General features: G+C 42.8%; 3 protein-coding genes across 6 annotated transcripts in view; 1 reads left to right on the top strand and 2 right to left on the bottom strand.

Annotated features, from left to right (window-relative positions):
• CIB2 (calcium and integrin binding family member 2) overlaps window positions 1-7,492 on the bottom strand; it is a 35,519-nt gene extending 28,027 nt beyond the window's left edge. The window contains exons 1-2 of the mRNA XM_072345075.1: window positions 7,110-7,492; window positions 632-666 (exon numbers count right to left, since the gene is read on the bottom strand). Coding sequence (XP_072201176.1) covers window positions 632-666; window positions 7,110-7,160 — 86 coding nt within the window. The 5' untranslated portion in view covers window positions 7,161-7,492. The remainder of the gene's footprint in view (window positions 1-631; window positions 667-7,109) is intronic.
• Window positions 7,493-8,125: 633 nt separating this feature from the next.
• On the top strand, window positions 8,126-19,110 carry IDH3A (isocitrate dehydrogenase (NAD(+)) 3 catalytic subunit alpha). Its single transcript, XM_072345071.1, has 11 exons — window positions 8,126-8,287; window positions 9,406-9,468; window positions 11,019-11,102; window positions 12,401-12,515; window positions 13,041-13,228; window positions 13,504-13,637; window positions 14,218-14,320; window positions 14,406-14,470; window positions 14,881-14,965; window positions 15,417-15,569; window positions 17,462-19,110. The coding sequence occupies exons 1-11, from the start codon at window positions 8,261-8,263 to the stop codon at window positions 17,543-17,545; spliced, it is 1,101 nt and encodes a 366-aa protein (XP_072201172.1). The 5' UTR covers window positions 8,126-8,260; the 3' UTR covers window positions 17,546-19,110.
• A 99-nt stretch (window positions 19,111-19,209) lies between these two features.
• ACSBG1 (acyl-CoA synthetase bubblegum family member 1) overlaps window positions 19,210-26,721 on the bottom strand; it is a 34,369-nt gene continuing 26,857 nt past the window's right edge. For 3 of the 4 annotated variants that reach the window (XM_072345069.1, XM_072345068.1, XM_072345066.1), the window contains 6 exons: window positions 26,501-26,682; window positions 25,239-25,472; window positions 24,554-24,771; window positions 21,847-21,986; window positions 21,034-21,280; window positions 19,210-20,037 (listed from right to left, as the gene is read on the bottom strand). In XM_072345069.1, coding sequence (XP_072201170.1) covers window positions 19,961-20,037; window positions 21,034-21,280; window positions 21,847-21,986; window positions 24,554-24,771; window positions 25,239-25,472; window positions 26,501-26,682 — 1,098 coding nt within the window. In that variant the 3' untranslated portion in view covers window positions 19,210-19,960. The remainder of the gene's footprint in view (window positions 20,038-21,033; window positions 21,281-21,846; window positions 21,987-24,553; window positions 24,772-25,238; window positions 25,473-26,500; window positions 26,683-26,721) is intronic. The other variant, XM_072345067.1, reaches the window with a different exon arrangement.

The raw sequence follows: 26,721 nt of genomic DNA on the forward strand, positions 1-26,721 counted from the left end.
GACAGAATTACTGAGTCTTACTGAGGTTTATGCCAACAGAACTAAGGCAGAGAGCATTTCTCACAGAGACCACATCTATTTTTGACTTGAGAGAAGTTCCCAGTGTTTATGAAAACAAAAGCTGTTTCCCTGATACCTCTTACATCTCAAAACTGTTCAAATCTGAGAGTCCTGGAACACTGTGAGCTCCTAGGTCTAGGCACAAACCACAGATGTATCCTCCCTCCTTGTTAGGGCAAAAATCCTCAGGGAAAACAAAAACATGAGTGGACTGACAGGAAAAGACCTACGTGGTACTTGCACAGATCCTAATCTGAACGTTAGAAGATCAAGAATCTATGGCAGGCTCCAAGGCAAAGTCAGCACAGACAGACAGGAATGACTTTGGTTTGACTGAGTCCACCACATGTGAAACAAAGCAACGTGATGTACTTCAAGCAGTGAGACCCATTACTGCTTAACTGCGATCCCAGCCTTAATGACTTACTGAAGATAGTTCCTACAGAAACAAACCATAGGACACATCTCAGTGTTTATGTTATGTTCCACCAGTTTACCCTCATTAGTCAGAAAGAAAGATTCAGCTTTTTCCACAGGAATTATGGAGAAGAACTTAATATAACTCACTTACCGAAGGATTTCTTTCCGAGTGAAGAACGTGCAGTCCTGTAAAACACAACAGGTGTTACTGTGCAATACGAACACCGAAAGTAAATGCAAATAATTACGTTTTAATATTTTTGAAAGATCTGGCAGAAAAAAAAAAAAAAAAAAAAAAAAGAAACCCAAAACATTAAAGATACCATTTGTTTACCATTTAGTTTTGACTCAGAAAGCAAGAAATGCTATAAATTCATGAAAATATTCTAAGGACGAGGCTGTCAGGAAATACTATATTCTGAGAATGGAACCCCAAGGGAGAAAATATGTCATCAGTGGAAGAAATAGTCCCTAATTTCACTATATTTTCTACTAGATGTTTGGGGCAAATTCTGCCCAACCTCCAAAACTAGGAACACTGGTGGCAATGAAATACTGGGTGACCAGTTCAGCTTCCTGCCCAGGCCATAGATTTGGACAATACGCAGCTCTGTCATGGAGCTACCCTTTTCATGGAGCTACCAATTGCTCCAGTGACAAAGGCACACAACCCTCGATGACCACCTGCTTCTCTCCCAGGCACAGGGGATGTGGCAGACACCTGCTCAAGAATTCAGCTTTTCTCCTTTAATGTAAACATTTAAAATATATCTTAAAAAGCAGTTTGTGACAAGCTAAGAACAGCGGGCCTGATCAAACCTACTGAAGGGTACATACAGCTACTATAACCTCACTCCTGTTCTGCACTTCAGGCAACAAGAGAAAATGCATTTCATTCCTAAGGTGAGAATTAATCAGGCTATAAACGCTTGCTGCTTCAAAGGAGGGGAAAAGCAAATGATCACAGCTAGCTGAAGCAATCAACCAGCTTGTCTCAGGTGTCCAGGTACGGTATCAGTCCTGCCTGCTATCAATTACTGAGTTTGCTTGTTCTCCTCTGTATAAAGCAGCAGGAGAAGAGCTTTCCCCTCCGTGTGTTGCACAGCAGAATAGTGTTACAAGGCAGCACAGGAAGGCACCTTGTGAGCTGCTAACAAAGATGTCACATTGTCTGGAACTGCACAAAGTGAAATAGGAGCCAGCTGGGAAAGTCTTCATTAATTCCAACGTGTTCATTGCTTACAATCAAACTGCCACTTAAGGATGCATCATTTACTAGCAAAAGGCAGGTTCAATCTCACAAATGATTGTGATGCCCTGTGCAGCAATCATCCCCTAATTATACAGCCTTGACAAAGCAGCAGGCACTGTTATTTAACTAGAAAGCTGACAGGAAATTGATATGCAAATAGAGATAAAGATGCAAAAGACAAGTTGCCCTTCACCTTCCAGAATCCTGTGAAAACATCACTGAGAAACTTAGCAAAATATCATGATCTTTTTTGCTAAATCTTCCCTTTCTGCACCCTCCAACACACTTTTACTTAGACTAGAACCAATGTAAGGGACAAAGTTAAAGCAAGGATCTATTGGTGGCAGGAAAGAGGCATAGGACTGCCCTTTCTGTTGTAAGCACAGCCCCAAGTTGGATTGGAGCCACCATGGAACACAGGTCTAAGCATAATCCCATTTTGTAGCTGCTGGAACAACAGCAATTTAATTCAGATTTAATTAAGGACCTTCGGCCAGAGAAGCACGGAGGTGATTCATCCAATTTTCTTCTCTCTACTTCATTCATACAGAAAAATACGCAATGATGGACAATAAGTAGTAAACTAACATGTCCAATTAACAAGTATCACAGACCCCATTTGTTATCACGTAGACTGTATTTTAGTTAATCACAGACCTAAACAGCAGCCTGCCTATTCTACCTGAACACAGGCTAACTATTTAAACAAATGGGAGCACAGTTTTCATAACTTGTACCAATTCTAGATCTCTGGCAAGAATTTACCCTGAAAATTTAGGCTTCTCCTAATTCTCTCCAATGTCCTGAAACACTACAAGCTGCTTCCAGGTTATTCAGCCTTTCCTTTAAAGGTTACCTCCTCCAGTGCCTGGGAGAAAAACCTGCTCCTCTTCTAAGATCTGCTACCCCACTTGGCCTGTCCTTGTGCCCTTAGCAGGTGAGCTAATTACAAGTCCTATGTAAAGGACTGGTAATGGTTGTTTGGAGATAAGATACGTCAACAAATCTGCAATTATCCACTTAATGTCCTTATGGCTAATAAAGACAGTGAATATCATAAAGCAAACAGAAGATTTGCTATTGATTTTAATGAGATCATTAGCTTGTATAATGGGACTCTACTCTCATATTTGGCATTTAGGTGGCTTAACGGGTTCTTAAAATATTTTGCAGAGAAGAGACTCAGACAGTTGTATAGAATCACTGAGTCATAGCATGGCCTCACTTGGCCATCCAGTTCCAATCCCCTGCCGTGAGCTGGTTGGTACCCAGCAGGCCAGGCAGCCCAGGGCCCCATCCAGCCTGACCTCAGGCACCTCCAGGGATGGGGCTGGGACTGTGACCTTCTGTCAGACATCCTGCATTGCTTGTGAAGCAGAATTAACCATCTCTGCTCTTAAAATTTCCTTTAGAAACCAGCACAGCAACAGAGGGGCTTTGCAAGACCAGAACTGGTAAGTGTTCTTCTCTTCAACCTGCTGTGTCAGGTGAATGCAAGGTTAGGACAAATGGCAATGCAAACAGTGGTCCACTACCTTCCTACCAGCCTTCAGGACTCAATCACAAACTCCTAGACTGGTAGTAGATAGAATGATGCTGAGAACTCTGATTAACTAACCAACTTCAGTCTCATGTAATGTACTTAATGTAAGGTAAGGCATGCTGCCAGGATCAGAACACATTACGATTTGTTCTGTTGGATCTACTGCCAATCAAATACAACTCATTTCTTACAGAGAAGGGTGACATCAGCAAGGAAGAGAAGAAAAACTGAAAGACAGAATTGAACGAAAATACAGCAATACTCAAGTGTGCAGAGATGTTTCTTGCACCTATGAAATCATATTTCTCCTTTACAACAATACATGTATAATAAGTCAATTACACACATAATTACAAGAGGGCAGGCTTATCCTGATCTGGCAACAGCGGTATCAGAAAGCTTCATAAGCAAATAAGTGCAGCTAAACAGTCCTAGCAATACAAAAGTCAGTCCCATTTTGACAGGCTCAAACAAACACCAACAAGCCACAGATAAAACAAGCCAGTAACAAACAGGGACCTGGAAAACAGCCTCAGGCCAAGGCAGATGAATCCCTTCCAGCCATCCTTCGGAGCAGCTTTTAAGAAATGAGAGGTGCTGAATGCTGTGATTCAAATATGAACACTACACAGAGATATTTCAGAGGTTTCATTTGGAAAATCCCAAATGATCCTTAGCACATTGGCAAAAGGACTCTGTATCTGAGAGCACTTCAGCTGAAACACCAGGAAAACACCATCGTATTCAAAAATCCAAAGTGAAATGGTGCCATATAAAACGAAACGAGTTTTCGTGTAGTAGATGGACTACTACATGAATGTATGTAAGGAAAAAGTCAGCATCGGTGTCTGCATTTGTCACATTGTAGGAACCTCTGTCTTAAGAAAATACTGGTTACAGCTGACAGTAAGAACAACAGTGGAGATTCTAACACTCTTACTTTCCTATCATATCTATCTTTTGCCTACATGCAGTAAACCCCTGCAGCCCTCACTGAGTTTCAGCAGGCCAAACCTGCAGCTGTGAGCAGCAGGGCACTGGAGTGAAAGCAGCCAGACATAAGAAAGTACTGACAAAGAAACAGACTGTCAGCAAATGCAATTTTGCTCAATCCATAGATGCGGCAAACAGTAACCTGAAACCAGAATGGGGCTGCAGGATGATTTCCAAAAGCCTTCCTTCATTACTGTGCTGCTGGAAGTTTGCACATTAACGGCAATGCTTTATCGAAGGGAGAAGTGCTTTTAGCAGAGCATCCTGGAGGACCCGTGCTGGGTGTGCTTTTGGCATTCTTGCTCCCTAAAGAGCATGTTTTCATCACAGATCCTGACTGAGCCAAGCACGGCGCTCTGAAAAGCAGCAGATACCTTCGTGACTTCATTTCAACTTACATACGGCATTTCTGTACATCTAACGTACCCGATTCCATCTGGTTTTGCACATTCCTTGTGAATCATAGTCTGGTCCCACCCTGACGTGTGTTTTAACAGAAGGAAAAGGTTAGCTGTGCGATAGGCAAACTCTTGTGGGAAAGACAGCACAGCTTACTGCGCGTCTGCCTCGGGATAACTGGGATAAACACCACCCTGTGCTGGTGCTGCATGGAATGGCAGGCAGGAAACAATCTGGCAATTAACAAATGCAAAGATGATGGACTTTATAGAATAAAGAGTATTATCTGAAATAAAACATTTGTGTCCTATATTCTCTAAGTTATGCCTATTATGGGAACAATTAGAACTGAATTCATATCAGATTCAGAGCACTTATTGAAGCAACCCACAGTGAAAGCAGTGAGACTGCTCCAAGAACAATCAGGCCGAAACCCAAGCACAGCCTGTGGGCATTTCCTGTTCAATTTAATTGTGTTACTCATGCAGTGCGCTGAGGCCAATATATGGCCCTGCTATTGCTTTCTTCTAACGCCCTGATTTCCCACTGCTTCAAGTATCCCCACACAGAACCGCTCACACTTAAATTCTCGGTTCACTACTTTTCTCGTTATGGAACTTGGCACCCAGAAGTTGTCCTGCGTACAGTTCTCACAAGCTTCATTTTGAAGTGTTATTTGATTGCAAGAAGCCTTCCTTGCTAACACGAACCTTTTCTCTACCCAGACCTCGGGAGGGGGGGGGTTGCATTTTATGTTGAAAACAAAACCACTGAAACAGTCAAGTGCTCCATGGGCACATGAAGCAGAAGCCATCACCTGGCATGGCTAACCTGTGATGAGGTGAATCTCTAAGAGAAAACCAATGCTTGCTAAAGCCCAGCTCCTTGTATCTCCCTGAAGTTTGACTAAGCTTATGCAAATGTAAAGTCTTTGTGACACTGCAAGTTTATAAATGGGCATTTCTGAAAATGTTAGATGGAACGAGGTTCTTTTATCTCATCAATAACACACTGCTGGCCTAAAATCAATGTATGCTTACTCCTCATGCATGCAATATTGCTGCATTAACCTTCTCTCCTGACATATAAAGCTGCTTACACGTGAACTTACTGTATGATGAGCAAAGGAACTTCTCACTTTTCCATCCTATTAACTATCAGAAGCAGCTCCAGTGAAAGAAGCTCTTAAAACATAACCTATAAGGAAAAAGGACCTCTCTACTAAAGTAACATTCAGGTGCTGTAAAGCCAGAGTAACTCACGTTCCAAAGACATTAATGGTGAAAGTTAGTTTATCTGTACATGCCTGGCTGTGCAGTGGGGGTACCAACATGCACACTGATTGTTGCAAAGCATGTTTTACTCCCTCCTGTAGCAGGGAAAGGCACCAGCCTAACCACTGTGAGGCTCTGAGATCAATTACCCGGCATTATGCGAGGCAGGGGCTGCACAAGCCATTAGAGGAAGGCAATTTCTGGATGAAGAGGACTGAATTAGGGATGACATTTCGGCTCTTGCATTTGCCAGTTCATGTCAAGATAACATTAATTACATTTAGATTTTGTTTTGTTTGGCTGCAGTTGGGCTCTGTTCTGTGTTCACTTTTGCAGATAGAAGGAAGACTGACAGTAGTGTTTCACAGGTCTGTGATTCCCCTTTTGCCTATCCAGCAAGGATGTAAAAAATAGCCTTTGGGGATCTTTGACAGCCAAGCCTAAGACCAGTGCCTTGAAGTAACATATTACAGCGATGGACTGCTGGTGGGGGTGAGCTATGTGACAGAGTGGAAATGAAAGCAGCTCTGTTTTCATGCTTCATACAATGATAGCAAGAACATCACACGTATGAATCCCTGTTACCAACACAGGGCTAGGAATTTAATAAGAACTTAATATGGAATTTAATGTATGCTTAGTGTCACCCCTGGATAACATTTGATAGCATGATCAGCACGTACCCCCAGACCGACCCCATGTGAATAAATCCCTACACCTGTGAAAAGCCCATGGTAGTGCAATAAACAAATTAGCATTTAAAATCACAGTTCCTAATTCAGGGGTAGAAGTCGAGGTTCACGAAGGTAAACATAAAGGGATTTACTTCTGCCTGCCCCGAATCCATCCCTTGATTATCAGGAGAAATTAAAGGCTGACTTCTTGAACTGTTAATTCTGCCTGTATTTATCACGTCATGGATCAGAATGCGATGCAAGCAGCCCTGCCTGCACCCTGTAGCAGACATTCACCTGCATCCTTCTCCAGCAGCCTTCTATTCCATCTGCTGCCTGCCTTGTGTCTGCAGAAACTCGTTCCATGTGTGCACTGTGCGGACAGCATCTCTCAGACCACAACAGTAAGACCCAGACCGTGCTAAAATGTGACTAAGACTGGGAATCTTATGAATGAACCACCCTTATAACACGAGGTACCCGCGGTATCTTACCTGGTAGGCATCCAGCTGCTCGTCGGTGAATATCGTCTGCTTGTTCCCCATCTCAGAAGGATTCCTCCTTCATGCAGACGCATCCCATAGGAAGCAGCCGTGCTGCTCCGTGCCGCGGGCATTTAGAGCGCGGATACTCTGCGAACGCGCCGCCGGAACGCCGAAGCCCGCATTGAAACGCTTTGGGCTGCGCCCGCCCGCCCAGGAAGCGAGTCGGACCGGAGGAGCTTTCCCTCGGCGCCCGTCAGCAGGCAGAGCGACGGAGTCACGGGCAGGCGGCGCCCGAAGGCAGCGCTGCCATCCTCCTGTCAGGTGCTTCTCCACACAGACGCGCGGCGCTCTATTACCAACGTCCCGCCCCGCCGCTCCGCACCACAGCGCGCCCCGCACCGCCGCCTCCCTGCAGCGCCCGGCACCGCAGCGCGCTGCGCACACGCGCAGAGGGAGCGGCCGAGCGGGAGCAGAAGGGGCGGCCGAGGGACGCGCGCGGGCAGCGCCACGCAGCTGAGGCGCGGAGCGACGCTGCAGGCTGGGCGCCGCTTCCCGGCTCGAGCTCCTTCACCTGCTCCGTTTGCATTTAGCGCCGATCGCTTTAATTCAACAGCTGAGCCTTAAGCAATGTTTACTCCGGCACAGATCGATACGTTTCTGTGTACACGGGCAGGCTCTAACCCGGCGTTATCGGTACCGGCCGCCATCGCTTCGCGCCCCGCTCCGTGTCGCGCAGCCCGCGGGCTGAGCTCGGCACGCGCCGCAGCGGCTAACGGGCTCGGCGCGGAACGCGCGCCCACAGCACGAGGCACGGCGCATGCGCGACTGAAGGCTCCGCTCACCCCCGCGGAGAAAACGGCGCATGCGCAGCTGTGCCGAGCGGTCGGACGCGGCCCCTTCCCGCCGCCCCGCGGCTCCACTCTGCGCTCGGCACGCGGACACCGGCGGCTCGTGCTGCTCGGCGCTGCCGCTGCCGGTACCGCCGCGCTGCCGCATCCCGCCGTCGCGGCACGTGGCTCCCACAGCGCGGACACGCGCACAGCGCGGGGCGGGGCCGCCTCCCGGGGCGTGGCGTGTCGGTAGCGCGCGGCCGCTCGGAGCCGGTTCCGGTCCGTGGGTGACCGCGGACGTTGCGGGTTCGGAGCAGCGCCGTGCGCGCCATGGCCGCGGCCGCGTGGATGCCCGCGGTAGGTGCCGCGTCGCGCCGTTCCCGCGCGGGCTGCGGGGGCCGCGGCGGGCGCGTGACCTTGGAGGCGCGGTGCCGCGTGCGGGGCTCGGGGCCTCGGTGCGGGGCGCGGTTCTCCCGGCGGGGCGGCGCGTCTCGCCGCGGGACTCGCCGTCGGTTTGCCGTTACGGAGCGTCCGCGGGGAAAACCCGACCCGACCGCCCGCGGCTCGTCGGTGCCGCCGGGCCTGCCGCGGGGCCTTCGCCGCGCGCCGATCCCGAGCGGCTCGGGAAGGCCGCGGTCACCCGCCGGGCCGCCGCGGCGGTTCCGGGCTGTCCGGTCACGCCCGCGGTCGCGGCCCGCTCTCCCGCTGCAGCGCTGCCCCGAGCGCGGGGCTCCCGGCGGCGCGTGTCCGCGCCCGTCTCCGTGACCTTGTGAGGCCGGGAGCCGCGCGGGGCTCTTGTACCGCGGCGAGCCGTCCTTCCGTCCTGCCCGGAGCCGTCGGTGCTGAGGGCGAACTGCCCTCCTGCCCGTGCCGGGGTTTGCCGGCACGGCGGGACGCCCCGAGCGCGGCGGGGCTCGTTCTGTGTGCTGCTGTGCAGGCCGGGCTCGTCATTGCCCTGCTGAGCTCTGCCTTTCGGACACCCTTGAGTTTTTAAACCTGCCGAGCGCACGGAGGGCTGCAGCCCCGAACGTACAGACATAAATAAAGGCAAGGACAAAGCGCACCCCGGTTCCAACGGGAGAACTTGCATTGGTGGGACTCAGCTTTGTAAACGTGTCCTGAAGGGTGTGGACGTGCCCGTGCAGCTGTTAGAGGAGCAATCGCCTCACTTTGCTTTGCCACCCTGGCTGTGCCGTCTCCTCAGCCAGAGCTGCTGCTGGGGCTGCTGTGCTGCCCGGCCAGGGACTGTCTGTCCTCAGCTCACCTTGTGCTAAGAATACCCCGGAGGTATCACACAGCAGCTCCCCAGCAGCTTGGCAAAGCCATAGTTACTCTGTTTCGTTTTAATTTGCTCCTGGTTTAAAGCAGGAAACTGAAAGGGATACCATTTTGGAAGCACGATTGCTGCGCCATTGAACTGTTTGAAGATCCATTGGTGTAACAAGACGGTATCTTCTTGTTTTATGTTCCTGCAGGTTTCCCGACTGCTAGGTGCTTTCAAAAACCACAAACAGGTGACCAGAAGCTTTAGTAGTGCTGTGAGTATGATAGCCATCTTTTTGTCTCTTAAGAAGTTTCTCAAGAAAAACATAAGGCCTGAATAAGTGAACGTTCCTGCCTTTAATGCCAAGCTGCATTTATTGTGGTTAATGACTTTGCTAATAAAAAGGCTTTAGAAGAAACCAGACGTGGCATGAAAACTTGTCACAAAACATGGATGTAAGCTTCTGAAACTAATGCCCATTCTGAAATGGGCAAGTGTGGGCAAATGAGATTGTTGAGAAGCTTCTCGTTCTCTCACAGACATTCTGCTAAGCAATAGATTTCCTTTAAATCCTGCTGCTTTTAGAGCACCTCACGGCTACGGTTCTGCCTTTCCATGGCCCTCTTCAGTGTATTTCAAGCGCTGCTGTAGGTGCTTTAGCACTGTGGTTGCCTGAGGTCCCTGCAGGCCTTTATTCAGTGAAGGTGGCCTTGAAAACTGCAGTGGTGGAAGCAGAGCTCAGCCCTGCTGCGTGTACCCTTAGGCAGCACTAAAGGAAGAGTTGTGGCTTTTAATTCTAGGTTCTTTAGAACTACTTGTGGAGAGATGCTGAAGGGAAGGTTGTGTCTCACACAGCACAAAAAGATGTAGGTGAGGCTCCTCCTGATCTGCTTGTACCACGTTTTACTGCATCAGGTGAATCCTCTGCTGCAGGTGTAGTTCTGTGCTGTGGAGCAGGAACCAATCCTGCATTCCATCAGTTACCTGCTTGCTTGGTAGCTGTGATCTCTTACCTGAAGCTCTGTTTCTTTAGCTTTGCACAGTAAAATTCTTTGGCTCTGATTAGTGGTAACAAAACACTTACGATACACTGAAATCCTGAGCATTCCCACGAGTGAAGGCTGGGCACACAACTCGTCGCTTGATTATAATTGGGGTTTGGCAAGTAATGCTGGATGCCTGTTTCTGTACAACAGGCAGCTTCCTTCCCCTGCTGCTCAGTGACCCCGGGCTCTGCAGTTCAGTTCATGTGAGGATGGTAAAAGAAGCAAGACTGAGAATGTTACGGGAAGAAAATCTGACGTTATGAAAAATTGGCCTGAGATTTTGTTGAGAACCTTTAGAGAAGTTAAGATAGAGTTGGTGCTTTTGTTCTTTGGGTTGGTTTTTTTTTAATCTTTTCATGAATAAAATCTTTTGCAGTGTGGGTCAGTATTACACAGCATGCAGATAGTATGGGAGATGTATGGAAACAGAGCCACGAGGAGGTAGTGTTGTCTCCTCTCCTTTTTTCGTGAAGAAAGCATTCTGAGATCACTTACTTCAAGGAGTGCTGAGCAGGAAGCTGCTTTTCAGGTTAAACAACATGCTTTGAAACAAAAACAGCAAGCAGATTTTTAGACAGTTCTCTCAAAGTGTTTGCACCTCCCTTTAAAAGCAAGCTAGTCACTCTTGCTTCTGCCCACTGCTGCTATTCTTCATAGTCATTTCTGGTAGCTCAAACTTTCTTTTTCTACTAGTAACTTAGTTTCTGCAACGCATGGGAATGTTTCCTACATGGAATGCAGCATTCATTCCTTTTACTACTGATGCTTCCTTACCTAGGTACAAACAGTGACTTTAATCCCAGGAGATGGCATAGGACCTGAGATTTCTGCTGCTGTCATGAAGATCTTTGATGCTGCCAAAGTAAGTCACATTTGTCCGGCTGTGAGCATTGTAGCTTTAACTACAACAACAAATGTTTACTAGTTATAAGTGTTTTCTCTCTAGCTTCCAAAAGATGGAGTCGCGTTTAAGCTGCTGATACTTTTTGGCAATACAGAGGGTCAGAAGACAGGACTGCAGTGTCACAGCAGTAAACTGTTAGCTGGAGGGGAGTAAGGAGTCCAGAGCAAATGTTGCATTTAACTGCTGGAAATGTCAACTCAGTGTATCATGTGAAGGCATGTTGTTGACACGGCTATCCTGAGTGACCAGCAGAAAAATGTTCTTTCATCCACTGTAACTTCTCAGTGCAGATCAAAGCACTTGTGCAGGGGACTGCCTTATTGTTAGAAGCCCAATGGCAATTATTCTGTTGTACCACATTCATCTCTGTGACATGAAAACTGCTTCTGTGCAAAGAGGGCTGTGTTGCTGGGTATCCGAGGAAGTTTGCAAGAATGTGTCCAGTTTGCTTGGGAGAAAATGTAGTTCTTCAGGAACAAATATTGTCAAATTGTTCCCCTTCAGTAACAGTATCAAAGCATGTGCACTTTATCTTACACTGCCCATCGTAGATTTGTAAAAGGTTTGGTTCCTATGGAATCAAAGAGAAGTTTTGTAACGGCTTTGGCTGTCCCCGGCGAGACAGGTTGGAGGTGCAATAATGTAAAACCTCTGCATACAAGTTTACGTTTGCAGTTCTTGCTCTGATTTGTTTGTTTGTAGGGCGTTTTGCTCCTACATTATGCTTGGACTGGTTCCAGTTGCTTATGAACAACCTTAAATCTTCTCCACTGCGGCCCTTCCTGACAGACAGGGGGTAGTGAATGCAAATCCAGGAAGCAGTGCAGAACGTGTGTAGATTACCATTTGGGTAACAGGTGGATCTGCTGTGCAGTCTTCCGTGCAGTTGGGAAGATCAGTTCTTAATGAGTTCAGTTTCTAAAGGTCTTGTGTCTCTTGTCAGGAGGAATGTGACAGCTGTAGCAGGTGGAAGAAAGTAGTGTGTAAACACAGTCCTAATGCTGCCTGTATGCCATGGCAGGGAGGTGTCTTGTGGTGCTTGACTTTGTGCTGATATAACATTGCTCATACCATTTCATTTTTAATCATTTACACTTTAAAAGTCACCTTTATGTTTAAGCATCTTGTACTTACTGTCGCTCACCAGAAGAAAGATGTTTAGGAAGGCTCAAACCTAATCACTTTTTATGAAAGGGTAGTTAAAACTGGGAGCAAAAATCATAAGACTGAAGTTAACGCAGAGCAAATGTGTTTAGGTTCCTATTCAGTGGGAAGAAAGGAACGTTACAGCTATCCAAGGACCAGGAGGAAAGTGGATGATACCTCCAGATGCCAAAGAATCCATGGATAAAAACAAAATGGGATTAAAAGGTACTTTGGGGGTTAATACATTGTCGTTAAATATTGTTTTTTACCGTGACTTTGGTTTGAATCCGAAGTCTTTCCTCAGTATCACAAAAGGTGGCTCATTATGGAGGACAGCCTATTAAGCGATCTTCTATAATCTCTGCAATCTCTGTTATTTGTGTCAAAGATGCAACTGTCACTGACGTTAGGAAATATGTTACTAAATATCAGCGTTGGATTTGATACAGTGTGTTTTTCCAAGGCAGTTGATACACAACAATGTGTTAAGTTCCCAATGAACAGTATCTTCATTTGTTGTTTGCACTGAAAACCTTTTGTTAAAAGCTCCTGTTCCAGGTAAAATGAAGGCCACAATTTGGCCCTAGAACAGCTGATGAATATCACTGTGTGGAATTCCCTTGGCATTTACCATTGGGGTTATGTAAGAATTTGCAGTTCCTCTCTCACAGCGCCACCTGGTGCTGCAACTGTCATATTTATCAAGTGGTTTTTATCATCTCTATTATATATATATTTTTTTTCCTTCAGGGCCTTTAAAAACCCCAATTGCTGCAGGGCACCCATCGATGAACCTGCTGCTGCGTAAAACCTTTGACCTCTATGCAAACGTCCGTCCCTGCGTCTCAATTGAAGGGTACAAAACCCCTTACACAGACGTAAATATTGTCACAATACGAGAGAACACAGAAGGTGAATACAGTGGAATTGAGCACGTGGTAAGTTGCTGGGAGTGTTTCTGGCAGAGTTTCTGTGTTTTATTAACTAGAATGTTGCTCATCCCGGTTGCTTGGCACTGAGAGGCCGAGCAGTGGGGTTTTTTTGTTGGTTTTTAAGTTCATTCCCCATAATAAAGGTGCTGTATTGTAGCATGTGTTGTGGAGACGGCCTCACTCAGAATCCTGCGGGTTCGTTGGTCAGAACATTGTTCAAAACTATTGATTTGCACAAATAAGCTTCCACTTCTACCAATAATGCTGCTGTTGTCTTTCAGATTGTTGAAGGCGTTGTGCAAAGCATCAAGCTAATCACAGAGGAAGCTAGCAAGCGCATTGCAGAATTTGCTTTTGAGTATGCTAGAAATAATCAGAGAAGCCATGTTACTGCTGTGCACAAGGCAAACATTATGTATGTTGACATTTCTTTTAAAGAACAAGTAATAATATACTTTTAATGATAAACTGCTTTTCGATTTTCTTCAGGTGTCTAATGTGTGAATGCTAATGGGAGTAACATGGACAACACCGACCTTGTCTTGGCAGGGCTGCAGTCACTGCGTGCTAATGCTCCTGTAACTAACTCTGTGGCAAAGCTGTGACCATCTCCCAAAAACTCTTACTTTAAAAATAATCTTAACCTTGGAAAAATAGCTGATGTCTTTACAGCTGCCAAAGCACTTCACTGGAAACTAATCCATGCTGTGTGTGATAGTTTGCACCATCACCTGCATCAGCTCAGTGCATTTACTTCTTCAGTAAACAAACGAGTCAGTTGGGAGCAGTAGTTTAACCATCGTGCATTAATTCCTGCAACATCTTAGAGGCAGATTAAAAAGGCGTAACTTCTGTCTGCAATAGATTAAAAGGATTAATAGTTGTAACTAGGTTTCTGCAGTCTGTATTTTTGCTATTTAATCCTGTTGCACGTGGTTCTGTTTATCTGAACGTTGCTCCCTTTATAACTGCAGTATTCTTTCACTTAATTGCAGGAGAATGTCTGATGGGCTTTTCTTGAGAAAATGCAGGGAAGCAGCAGAAAACTGTAAAGATATTAAATTTAATGAAATGTATCTGGATACTGTGTGTCTGAATGTGAGTATCTGTTGGTTTTCGTTGCGGTTATATTTTATTGTTCAGTTTACAGTTTTAACTTTAATGCATATATACTTCTTTCTAGATGGTTCAGGATCCTTCACAATTTGATGTGCTCGTTATGCCTAACTTGTATGGTGACATCCTCAGGTATGAAGACCTCAATTTTAACCAGCCCAGCACGTATAACACTGTTAGTTTCCAGACAGTTATATAAGACTTAGATATGTACAGGGTACTCAGTGTCTGAATTTTGTCTGGTTCTTGAGTCTTCTAGAGGTATTCTGTGCTTTCAGTACCTTCTCTTGTGCCCGTGTCTTAATTACAGTATTCTGTGTGGAATTTCCTTTTCATTTCTCTGTATTGAAATGTCTCCTGTTAGTAGTTCTGCAGATTCTCAGACGTCCCAGCAGTGTAAGTGGCTAACAGCATCTGTTCTTCCTCAGTGTTATTTCTGTAGTTAGAGTAGGCTACTGTTGCAGTAAAATGAGAAACAAAGATGACTTAACACAGTGCTGAGAGAAAACTACATGGAAAAACATAAGGATTTTTTTTTCCAGTGACTTGTGTGCTGGACTGATTGGCGGCCTTGGAGTCACACCAAGTGGAAACATTGGTGCTAATGGAGTTGCAATTTTTGAATCGGTGAGTCTTCTTAATCAAGATCGGGGAGTAATAACTACTTTGTCTCCACTTGAGAATCCGAAACCTTGTCCAAGATGCACAACGTAGCTATTGAAGAGTAGCTTCTCCATAAAGCAATGTTTTACTACAAAGGCTTTGAAATTTTACTCAAAGAACAAAGCACATGTTACATGTAAGTTTTTGCACGGGCTTTTATTAGCACCCTCTTTCTTAAACAGTTCATGAAATGGAATTTAAGAGGCACAACTGAGAGGTGCTAGCTGAACTAGTTCCCCTTTTTCTAATGCCTTTGGACTGAATTGTTCCACTCTTTCCTATCTCTTTTCCATTAAACGTATCACCACGAAGTAAGTTCCATTTCAGCATGCTTGCACATGAGGGTTATGTTTCAAATGTCCTCTGTTAATCAACATATTAACTTGGTAACAGACAGGTTCACTTTTCTTTCTAGGTTCATGGAACAGCACCTGATATTGCAGGAAAAGACTTGGCAAATCCTACTGCCCTTCTCCTGAGTGCTGTCATGATGCTGCGTCATATGGGACTACACAAGCATGCCGCAAAAATCGAGACAGCTTGCTTTAATACAATTAAAGATGGAAAGGTAATATAAGAGCATGCGAATACATAGAATTGATTCAAATCATACCCTATTGTAACAAAAATTAACTTAGAACATTAATGCTAGAAGAAAAGATGCCCTGCTTTGCTGGCCTGAATCACGTGAGAAGTACTGCTGCTGTTTCTGTTGTTATGTTACCTCTGGTGGTAATAAGTTTGCCCTCTTCAGCAACAGGAACACCCTGTAGCTCTCCTCCTGTCTCAGTTTCCACAGCTCCAAAAGCTAGAACTGCATCTCTGTTTTCCATGAAAGGGATTAGAGATCTGAGTAAATAGTGCTAGTTCCCTTGTGAAGTTTATAGTGCATTTACAATAAAATCGAGACCTTAGAGTGAAGGACAACCATTTGCCTTATGCAGACTTACTCACTCACCTCAATTCTGACTCTTAATACTTCTGCTCCTGCTTTTCAGGTCACTTCTTTTATTCTTTCCTCATATTTATCTTGGCTCCTTTTTTATCACAAGTAACAGTTATGGGCAAAATGATATCCAGTGTTTACTTTTTCCCTTAGCATCGTGTGCAGTTTCCCTTAGGGAGTACCTGCCTGCAGATTCAAGACTCGGCTAGTACTGGTGGGGGGGAAGGAGTTGTGCTCTGAAACCTGACCTGAATTTCTGCTTGTAATGCTATTGGTGGAAGTTAAAGTAGTTGAGTTTTCCAAAACATAATTGGAAAGATTCTGATGATTGCCCTTAAGGAAGATTAGCATTTAGCTGCTGCAATTATCTGAGGCAAAGCTGCTTTGTAATTGAAAGGAACAAGCATGCTTAAACAAAAAGCTGTCATTATTCACAAGTGGTCTGCTTACAGCTATCTTGCTGTGTGTAGGAGCCAGTTTAAAAAACAAACAAACCACTAAACTTACAAGTGAATAGAGAGATGCTTCTGTACAGTTCCCATTTACAGCTCTGGAAATGAAACCTTCCATCTGCAGGTTAGTAATTCTACAGAAGATAACAGAACAAGTTGTGTGACATGGCTAATTGTTTACTAGTTGCTTACCGTGTTATGATTACATGCTCTCAAGGGAGAGAATCTTTTTAAATTGAAAAAAGCATAATGCACTTAAAAATGACAAGTTCCTAAAACTGTAACCTTTGTTGCCTTCCATGCTTGCCCTTTCTTTCCTTTTTCCCTGCCCCGAGCCGTTTAATTAAGATCCGCACGGACGTGATATAAGGGGAAAAACTAATGATTTTTAAATTACCTCTTGAAACTGCTTTTATCTCTCTAGCTTGGGCAAACAACATTGACTACTTCCATTTCTTCTCATTTTACTGTCCTCACGCTGCCAGAGAGGAGTTGTACTTAATGAAGAAAGTTTAACTACCTGTTTCTCAATCCCTTAACTCAACTAAGCAAACTTGGAAACTGTTAATATGCAACATCTCAAGAGCTGTGTGTGTGCTTTTCCTGTGTGGGTTTCCTTTGAAAAACACATACCCCAAAGCATTACTGAATGACACTCTTAATTAGTTGGCATTGTACTGAGCCATCCTGTATGAGTTTTACTTTCTGTACTAGACTTCTTAGGGAAAACCTAATTCCATAACTCTTAAGTACGTTATGATATGGCCAAGAGCCTTTGGATAGCTTTGTCCAAACTCACTTCTTTGGGTAGTTAAATGAGATAAAATCTCACTGAGATCTGAACGCTCAGGTAACAAAGCTCGATGTTCCTACTCATTTTTCCCTACCTGCCTCATTTGCATAGTTGTTGATGAAGGCGATGTAGAATGCAGAGAAACTCAGACTTGATGTATTCCTGCTCACCTATATCCAACACCTATACAAAACATACACATAGGACTGCACAGTGGTATAACTGGTTCCATTAACCATTTCAGTGATTGCATTTTTTCCTTCCTTCAGGCCTTGACAAAAGACTTGGGTGGTAATGCCAAGTGTTCAGAGTTCACAGAAGAGATCTGCAGCAGAGTACGGGACGCAGACTAAACTTCTCTTTTGATTCGTATTAACTCTGAAAAGATGCATCCCAAACACACAGTATGTAACCTGGTATCCATATGCGTATATTTTGCTCATCTCTTAAGAGAGCAAAATTTATAGGGAAGGCCTCTTCATTAATAAATTTAGTCCCTATGGCTACAGATGATGCTTGTGCCTGCTTTCAGTGGACTTTAAGTGCTCTGTCTTATTTATTTGTTTCTACCTGGTAAGCATTTTTATGTAAGAGAAGTATTTTTTTGCCACTGTAACTGTCTGCCATTTGCTGTTTCAACTAGATGGTTTTTATTTTTCACAAAGAAAAATTATGTGAATATAACGTAACCAGAACTAGTGAATTGCTACAGCACCTTAATGCTTAGAGCCTACGTTATTGGTCTTACTGAAATGTAAAGGACAGGCTTTTGGCCTAACAAGAGCACAAGATAAACATTATAAAAAGAAACGGGTATAAACTGATATAAAATAGCAATTTTGTGTTAAAAGCAATGAAAGAATACTTCTAGGTGCTCTGCTGACTGATGAAATACAGCTTTGAAGGACAAGGAAAAAAAAATACGAAATCTTTAGAGATTTAATTTATTTATGTATATGGGAAAAAAAGACATCAAACCAGCTAGATGTGAGGACTGATATTAACAAAAATATTTTTCAAATCTCTATCAGAATAGTTATTACAGGTTTTCCTCTCTGAAAAACAGCTTAATTTACAGGCGAGTTGTAATGAGAGTAGATTAAAAAATACTCATTCCTGCTCTGTATTACAAAGGGAAGTGATTAACTTCAGCAGTTTATACAAAATATTTCATGGCTTCTGCTGGATTGCTTTTTGTGTTATACTTTGTTTTTATGAAGCCTGCTCAGTGTGTCTCACTGCCCTGATTAGTGATTTTATGCTATAAAGTCTGAATGTAAAGGACTAGTCCTAATGGAATGAAGACAGATTGAAGGTCTGGCTCTGGTGCCTATGTTCCAGAAGTACATTTCATCCCTATTCAAGGGATCAGAGACTTGTTTCTTCTCCTGCTTCCTAAGCCCGATAAGCACCAAAGCACCTCTTTTTCTCTCCCTTCTTCATCACGTGCAGGTAATCATGAGCTGTTCTGACCTGGATTTCTTAAGGGTATGCTCCTGTTAGTATATCCTTCAAGAAAATGCACATTTGTAAAACTCATGGCTAACACAGCTTTTTACCTACTGCCAGAGCCAGATTTCTTAAGGATTAGTTGTATTTATAGGTATTATGCCTCTTCATTGCTTTATACAGAGGCTGTTCAGGCTGGTTATTTGAGAATCAAAACTATTTTGAATGATGTCTTCTAGCAGAACTCTATGAAGTAAGCAACCCAGCTTTTTTGTACAGCCTAACAACGTGTCGGAGGAGGGACAGTAAACTTTATTTCTTGTGCTCTCTGCTTTTAGTGAATAGGGTACCATTTCCTTGTGTGTTTCACAAGCTGCTGCTTCCTTGTTTCCTCTAGATTAATCTTAAGATCTTCTGCAGTACCATTACGCACAAAATGGGGAAAAAAAATAAACTTTTTGAAGTCCTACTGTTTGTTGTCTTGATAATCCTGGGCTCCTACTTTGTCTGATGCATTCAGCTGATTGAATCAGTATTGAAACGTGCATGTAGAGTTGCAATACTTATGCTTAAAATGTGCTGTAAAAACACTTAAGAAGTTTCTGTTCTAAACTGTGCTTTAAGGTGAGAGCTCCCATATTACCTACTTATCTTTCCATTTTTTCCATCTTATCTCTCCATTTTTAGGACCTGTTTTCCCAACTTTGAGTGTTTGGTTTAAGGAGAAATAGTAATGTTTACTGCAACATGGATTTAAGAAATGATGACCTGCTGCTTTCAGAAAAGCGTCTGTAGTCTAGCTGGTATAGAAGTAGAAGAGGGCTTCAAAATGCTGGGAACAGAAATACAATTTTCCCTAGGAGGGAGTAAAACAGGCCTTGGGCTTTTTATTATTGTTATTTTTAAAACTAAACAGCTTTATATCCAGAGAGGTATAACCATTTTACTAAACAAGTACTGCTAACTACTCATTTACCAAAATACCACATGAGCTCCAGGCAACCTCCTCCAGAACAAACACAGCCACATCACAGTTTGTTTTCTGCTTAGGTCTAGAGAACTTATATTCACTTCACACAACCTATGAGGATATCATTAATCTTGTTCATTTAGGGCATAATGTAAAATTTGTGTTAGAAAATGGACATGCTGTACAGAACAGGACAAACTATCAGGTGAGTATTGGGATTAACTAAATTGGCAGCAGTTTTCAGTGCATGATTCAACAGACTACAAAATAATAAGTCCTCCTTATTGATTTTGATTAGGAAATACTTCCTATAGCTTACAAATCTCTTACTGCTCTGATGAAAGGCCTCTTACTCTTCATAGAAGGAGTCCACTTCATTTTTATATTTCTTAAGCACAGCGAGCCGTTTTAACTTCATGGTGGGACCTTAAGAGAAGAAGTTAATCACAAAAACAGAAATAGAAACAAGAATTCCTACCCTGTTTAAGCTTTGGCTTCGGATTTTGGAAGAACACCTACTTGGTTAGTTTAGATCTCTGCTAAGAGCTAGAAGCAGTTGTGGCAGGTGGTTGCCTTTGTGTAATCATTAGCACTTCAAAAGCAGCTGTAAATAAGCAGGTGATTATTAACTACTACTGTTTTTATTTTTTCCTATTAAAAGGCTAGTGTTTTTCAAGGCTTTGAAACAGTTCCCCGTTTACTCAGTGAGGCAGGTAACATGGCTGTGGGCTCTTCCATCAGTCTTTCATTTAGTCCTTTTTTTTAATTGCTGTTAATGATCACTTTTCAGTACTATTACTAGAAGTTATTAACACTTTAATGCATAAAAAAATTAATTAGACTTGCGTAATTACCCAAAGCAATCTCAAACTTAGCTACAGTGTTGTACTCACTTAAATGACCACATACTTCTACGTATGTGTAGATAGAAGAAACTTCAGGTTTTGTATTCTGTAAATGCTGCTTAACTTTCCTTCCTTCAATCCAGTGATCGTACACAGAGTTTGACAAATAGAACTGTATTTGGATACTTACAAATCAGCAGCCCCTCTACCATGTGTAAACCTTCAGTATAAATCATAGAATTACTTGAGTTGGAAGCGACACTTAAAGGCCATCTAATCCAACTTCCCTGCAATTAACAGAGACACTCACAGCTCCATCAGGTGCTCAGAGCCCCACAGCCTGATGCTGGGTATCTCCAAGGACAGAGTATCCACCACCCCCGTGGGCAACCTGTGCCTCACCACAATTACTGTAAAAAACTTGCCTTATGTCCAATCTAGATCTCCCCCCTTTAGTTTGTGACTGTTTCCTATTGTCTGTCTCAGCAGCCCCTGCTAAAGAGTCTGTCCCCCTTCCTTCTTTTAGCCCCCCTTTAGATACTGAAAGACTGCTTTTTGAAAAAGCAGCAAATCTTACCTAGTTCTCCCCCAGAAATAGAAAAGTCTCTTGGCAGCACTATCCATTTTTGAATGCAATGCACCCTATTAGTGGCATTCGTGTTGACTTTGTTGATTCCCTCCTGGATGGCCTGGTAGATCGCCTGATCCTTTGTAGCTACAATCTCTGATACTGTAGTGGCTTTACTACCCATCTTCTGGCAGAAATCCCTAGCTTGTTCAGTGAGGATGTCAGTAGGATCCGATGTATCTGGGTCCAGGACACACTAAAATATCAGATGAAGATAATCATCAAATGCTTACTCCTACAAGGCATTATTAAATGATTATTTGATAAGGTTCTCCCTGGCTGGTAAGAATGAAAGCAGCCCAGCATCAACACCCAAACATTCTATAAGCCTGAAAAAGCAGAAATCTCTATAGATGACAGTACTTAGTTTTCTTTCTGCATAGCTATCAAATACAAATGTTTCTGACTTATACACAGATAATGTGAACAGACCAACGACACATCAGTTAAAGTCCGTTCAGCAACCTTAAATTCCTACCAGCTTTCCCAGATTAGTCCATTGTTGTAGGGGGGCATTGAATTACTGTGATACAACGTAAATAGCTTGAGTCAGAAGCACTGTTTTAAGTTAGAACTTAAATTTAAAACATTTAGCCAATCACCTAACCATAACAAGATCAGACCATCACGATTTGGCCTGTAGTTGCCATAGAATGCCTTCCCATTTAATTCTTGGTTTTCCTTCTAACAGTTCAGAACCCTTCTCGTTTTGTTAGGTACCGGTGTGTAGTTTCACTGAAATCAGTATTAAAACTGGTATACCTTTAGGGTCAGCAACATGGACAAAAATTTCTTTTTGTCTCCAATCACCATGGCGTTACTAACAATTGGGAGTTCTTTTTTAACAGCGTCTTCAATTGGAATCGGAGGCACATTTTCACCTCCAGCTGTAATAATCAAATCTAGACCAAAAGAAAAAGAAAGGCTATTACTTGAAATCTAATTTCAAAGAGCAGGCTAATTCCTGGATGGCTCTACCTTTCTTACTTTTATATGCAGAAAACTACATTTTTCAAAGGGAAGCAAGCCTATTTTAGGTTATCAGTCTGCCTTCAAAACAACAGTTGTAGATATTGATGCTTTTCAAGGATGTGCTTAAAATGTTTGTTTTTCCCTCTATATAACACATTTCCCCCCATGTACACACACACAGCGTGAGTTTTAAATAGCATGTTTTCCATGTAATCCAGTAACAGGTTAACGACGTTGCTTATATACATTGGATATATGGATAATGTGGACTGTTTCTTTGAACAGTTATCTCTTCCAGATTAACATAGGATTCACTCCAATTCACCATTAACTCACTGAAAAGCAACTCATGGTTATCATCATGATCAAAGCTAATTCTCAGAGCCACCAAGAGGGGTCAGACAAAAACAAGTTAATAGTTTAGGAAAGCTTCACAGAAGCAACACAGGAAGAAGAGGAGCATGATGAGGGATAGGTGAGATTTTAGAGACAGATTTTAGGGTGGAAGGAGTCATTCCTGCCCTACTTTTGACATGACGGACATTTAATGACATACTGACAACTTAGTATTTTTAAGATTTGTAAACAACAATAGTGACACTAACGTTACTGATAAGGGAATATTCAAACTCTTTTCAAGTGCATTAATTCTGAATACATATAATTATTGAAATCATTGTGAAATTGAGAATTATCTAAGCAAATTCCAACTCTGGTTTCACTACACTGTTGGCTTCTCACTGCCCTCAATAATGGTCTTGGCAGCAGTTCAGTATGCTTCAAAAAATAATGCAGACCAATGGCAGACCAGTCCTGTGTGTAATAATCCAACTTACTGTACATATTAAGGAATGGGTTGATTCCTCTTAATCCTCTTGGTTCCCTTGTCAGTGTAAAAGAATGTAGATGTAATCAAGGAAATATGGCACCCTTTCAGCACTCACATTTAGTCCTTAACATCTCTGCTGCTCCGTAAAGAGCAACTATGAGGAATAACTTCCAACTACACTCACCATTCTGGTATGGAGTAGGCACTCATTTCACAATTATGAATGTTATTTCTCTCCCTGGTTAACGCAGTGCATGCATCTGAGGAAGCATGCGTAGTGTTTCTAGGGTAAGAGACTTCTGTCAAACCAGAGAAATACAACAAAGTTGTTGCATACTTGGGTATGTTTGGACTTCTAGGAGGTCGTCTTACTTTATTTTCCTCTTCTTTTGTCTTACCCAGATTTTTGTCTTAAATCTTTCACAAGCTCCATGACACTTCATTTTTCAGTCTGAAATGTCAGCTTTGTCACTGTAAAAACTTTTTGCTTACAGATACTGCCTATCTGGGCTTCTCTGGTAGTGTCTTTCTGCTTCGCAGCTTCTCTCTATCTCAGATACCAAAAAGCAATTTCTATGGTTTCATGCTTAATACAACAAATCATAAAGAACTAAAGGAAGAAGTCCTGCTTCAGTTACTAGAAGAGAAGCTCCTTTACTACCTTCTGTTGCATTTACCTTATTTAGACATTAAAACTAAAAGTAAACTGGACAGATGGTTCTTTTATCTCAGTCGGTCTTCCTAACCTGGAAGTAGAGTAACAGCTGTTAGTTCAGCAGTCAAGGAAGATGTGAGTGCAACACAAACATTAGGGCAGAAGGAGACTAGGAGATACTAACAGCTAAACTAAGCAAAACTGAATCAGATAACAAAGCAAATTAAAATCCAAGTAACTGTGTTTGGTGCAGCCTATTAATAGTACTTACTTAAGTCCTGGTGCCTAATAGGACACCGTATTACTCTATGACAAATTAATTCACCCATGTCATCCCCTTAGTGATTCATCATACATTCTGTGATGGCAGTTACTCAGTTTTTAGATCTCGAGTTTACACATCTATGACAAATCTCACTCTATGAGCACGTATTTTGAGAAAGAACTTCAAGTAATCAATGACCAGTTTTAGTCATGTGAGACTTAAAGCTATGCACTGTAATAGCACCTAAGTTTATTGTCCCGTGCTCTCAAATTTTAATAGTACTCTCTGTAAACATATCACAAAAAGCAGAGGAAACTAGCTCTGACTTACAGCAATAGCTGTGACATAATAGAGTTGTCTGCTGTTATCATTTAAACATTCTAGTGTGTAATTAAGAGCAAGATTCAGAGGGAGACTGGACAGTATCATTAGAAGTCAAAAGAAAACACAATAAACCTACATGAAATTATTTAATATTACTTGTTATTATTGATCACAAATAAATGTCTGGGAGATGGACAGCCTCACTGTAGGAACTGAGGTATCTTCACCTATTAATAACCAGAAGGAAACCTTCCCTAAAAGGGGAACACCATAGTTTCCTCATCAGAAAGCTTATTTTACTTTCTGTTAGGTTAATGTAGCTGTGATTAGAAGACAGTCACTAACTGAGACGTGCCACATCTGATATATGACTGAACAGTGCTGGATAGTTATTATAAATGCGATGCAGGATTTTGCTCATTACCTTTAATTCTTCCAGTGACATAGAGAAAGCCATCCTTGTCTAGTTTTCCTAAATCTCCAGAATGCAGCCACCCATCCTCATCAAAGGCTTCTTTTGTTTTGTCTTCCATATTTAAATAACCCATGAAAACAGTCCTTCCCCAGAAACAGATTTCTCCATTGCCCTCTGTATCTTCATTCACTAATTTCACTCTGCAGCCAGGTACTGGTTTACCACAGCTATTGGGGAAGAGCAGGAAAACACATAAGGAGAACTGAAATACTTGATGTTGATAGGATATCTACATTACCAACTCCCTGAACCTATCAAGACATAAGCAGTAGTAAGTAAGATCCTGCTTTAACTGTTTGAAAGGAATGAAATAACAGCTTACTGGAGCTAACACAATAGCATATGCAGACACTTTTTAGCTGTGTATATTTCTCATGCTTCCTGCTTTTTCCCCTCTCTGTATCCTTGAGGTTTTGTTTTGAAAGTTATCCTACCACAGGTCAGAGCTATTTTACACATCCCATTTAGTAACTGACCTGCAGAAAATGCTGTAGATCATTTTCATCGCACTTGACTTGGCATGCTATGGAGGCAACACATTCAGTTTTTGACTTCAAAGCAGTAACATCTTTGCTGAACTCAGCAGTATGCTTCTCAAAGATATAACAACGTATAAGGATAACTGTAAAGTTACCTGTGCTGCCTGTAGTTATATGGCCCTGAGAGGCAATGCGGTCCTGTGGTCTCACTCATGCCATAGGCTTCATACAAGGTGATGTTCAGACCCAAGAAAAAATACAGTGTTTCTGTATTGAGAGGAGCAGCGCCACAGAAGTGCTTCTGACAGCTAGAAAATCCCAGAGCACTGCGTATTTTAGCAAGCACCAAGTAGTCTGCTAGCCTTGTCCAGAACTGTTTCAAGTCACTGCTGAGTAGAATACAAGAAACGGGAAGAGACAGTAATTCGGATGAAGTCATACAGCTAGCAAGACATAATCAGAAGCAGGACTTTTTTAGCTATGTATTTGTCAATAGTGTTTGGAAGTTGACAGACCCACATCAGTCATAACAGGTAACATTTCTTTTCATTTATTCAGCGTCTTTCATTGCAAGTGAACACCAACTCTTATAGCTTCTGAATACTGCTAAGTCAGAAAGCATCTACAAAACCACATTGCATGAGACAAAGCTTTTGTACTCCTGATTACTCATCAGTTAAAAGAATCTCTGAGAACCAATACCACTAAAGTCAGAAATTTGCAAGGCTCTTCCAACAAGCTGAAAGATCAGACAAGTAAATTACCATCAATGAATCACATTTTTGGGAGCCTCGTGTTCTGTAAGCCATTTCATGCTTCACTGCGTCCCACCTTAAGAACTTTGGAACAGGAAAGAGTTGTGAATTCAGTTCATTTTTGAATTCACAAAATACAGTACCTGTGCACTCTTGAAGGAAAACATCTGTGTTATTCCAAATAACGTATTTATATAGTAACATAGAGCTCAGAGAATTCAGGGGGTTGAGGTATTCCAGGAGTGTTTGTCTGCATTAAGTGTTACTGCTCCCATGGTGCATACTTGAAGTTGCTTTGAAGCAGTTTATATCTCTGCTGCCCCCAAAATTAAAGTTTTCCCCTTTTCCACACAGTTCACTCAAATTCATGCCCTTTACTTAAACCAGTAACAAGCAGGGACCTCTCCCAGCTGAAAACCAACCACTTCAACTCCCAGAAGGCCAACGATCAAGCAATACATTCTCAGGGAAGATGTAGGTTGGTTTTACAATTAGACTCCTGTAATTGATAACTACACCTTCCCTCTTGCATTGTATTTGCTCTGTTGCTAAGTCAAATATTACTCATTTACATGTAGAGAGTATCATTGATGCTTGAGAGCTTATTACAAGCAGACAGCTTCATTCAGGATGCTGGAGACCTTTCTCATTATAATACATACCTGCTCGAGCAGTTCAGGTTTCTCTCTAAGCTCACTGACATAGCCCATGACAGCATTTTCTTCTTCACAAATCCTGACTGAGCAGAAGCATCCTTTAATTTCTCCATGATTTTCTCCCACACTCGGGGAACTCCCATGTGAGATGTTGGTTGCACTTCTTTTAGTGTGTTGATCAAACTGCCCTGTTAAAATCATTAAATCCATTTCAAAACACTGCAGAA

The sequence above is a fragment of the Excalfactoria chinensis genome, chromosome 10 (assembly GCF_039878825.1).
Source record: "Excalfactoria chinensis isolate bCotChi1 chromosome 10, bCotChi1.hap2, whole genome shotgun sequence".
NCBI classification, from domain to species: Eukaryota; Metazoa; Chordata; class Aves; order Galliformes; family Phasianidae; genus Excalfactoria; species Excalfactoria chinensis.

Excerpts from the sequence above, each read along its gene's own strand:
- IDH3A (XM_072345071.1), top strand. The coding sequence starts at position 8,261 with ATGGCCGCGGCCGCGTGGATGCCCGCG. Across the intron at positions 8,288-9,405 it reads CGGCCGCGTGGATGCCCGCG|GTTTCCCGACTGCTAGGTGC; the intron begins GTAGGTGCCGCG and ends ATGTTCCTGCAG. Across the intron at positions 11,103-12,400 it reads AGATCTTTGATGCTGCCAAA|GTTCCTATTCAGTGGGAAGA; the intron begins GTAAGTCACATT and ends AAATGTGTTTAG.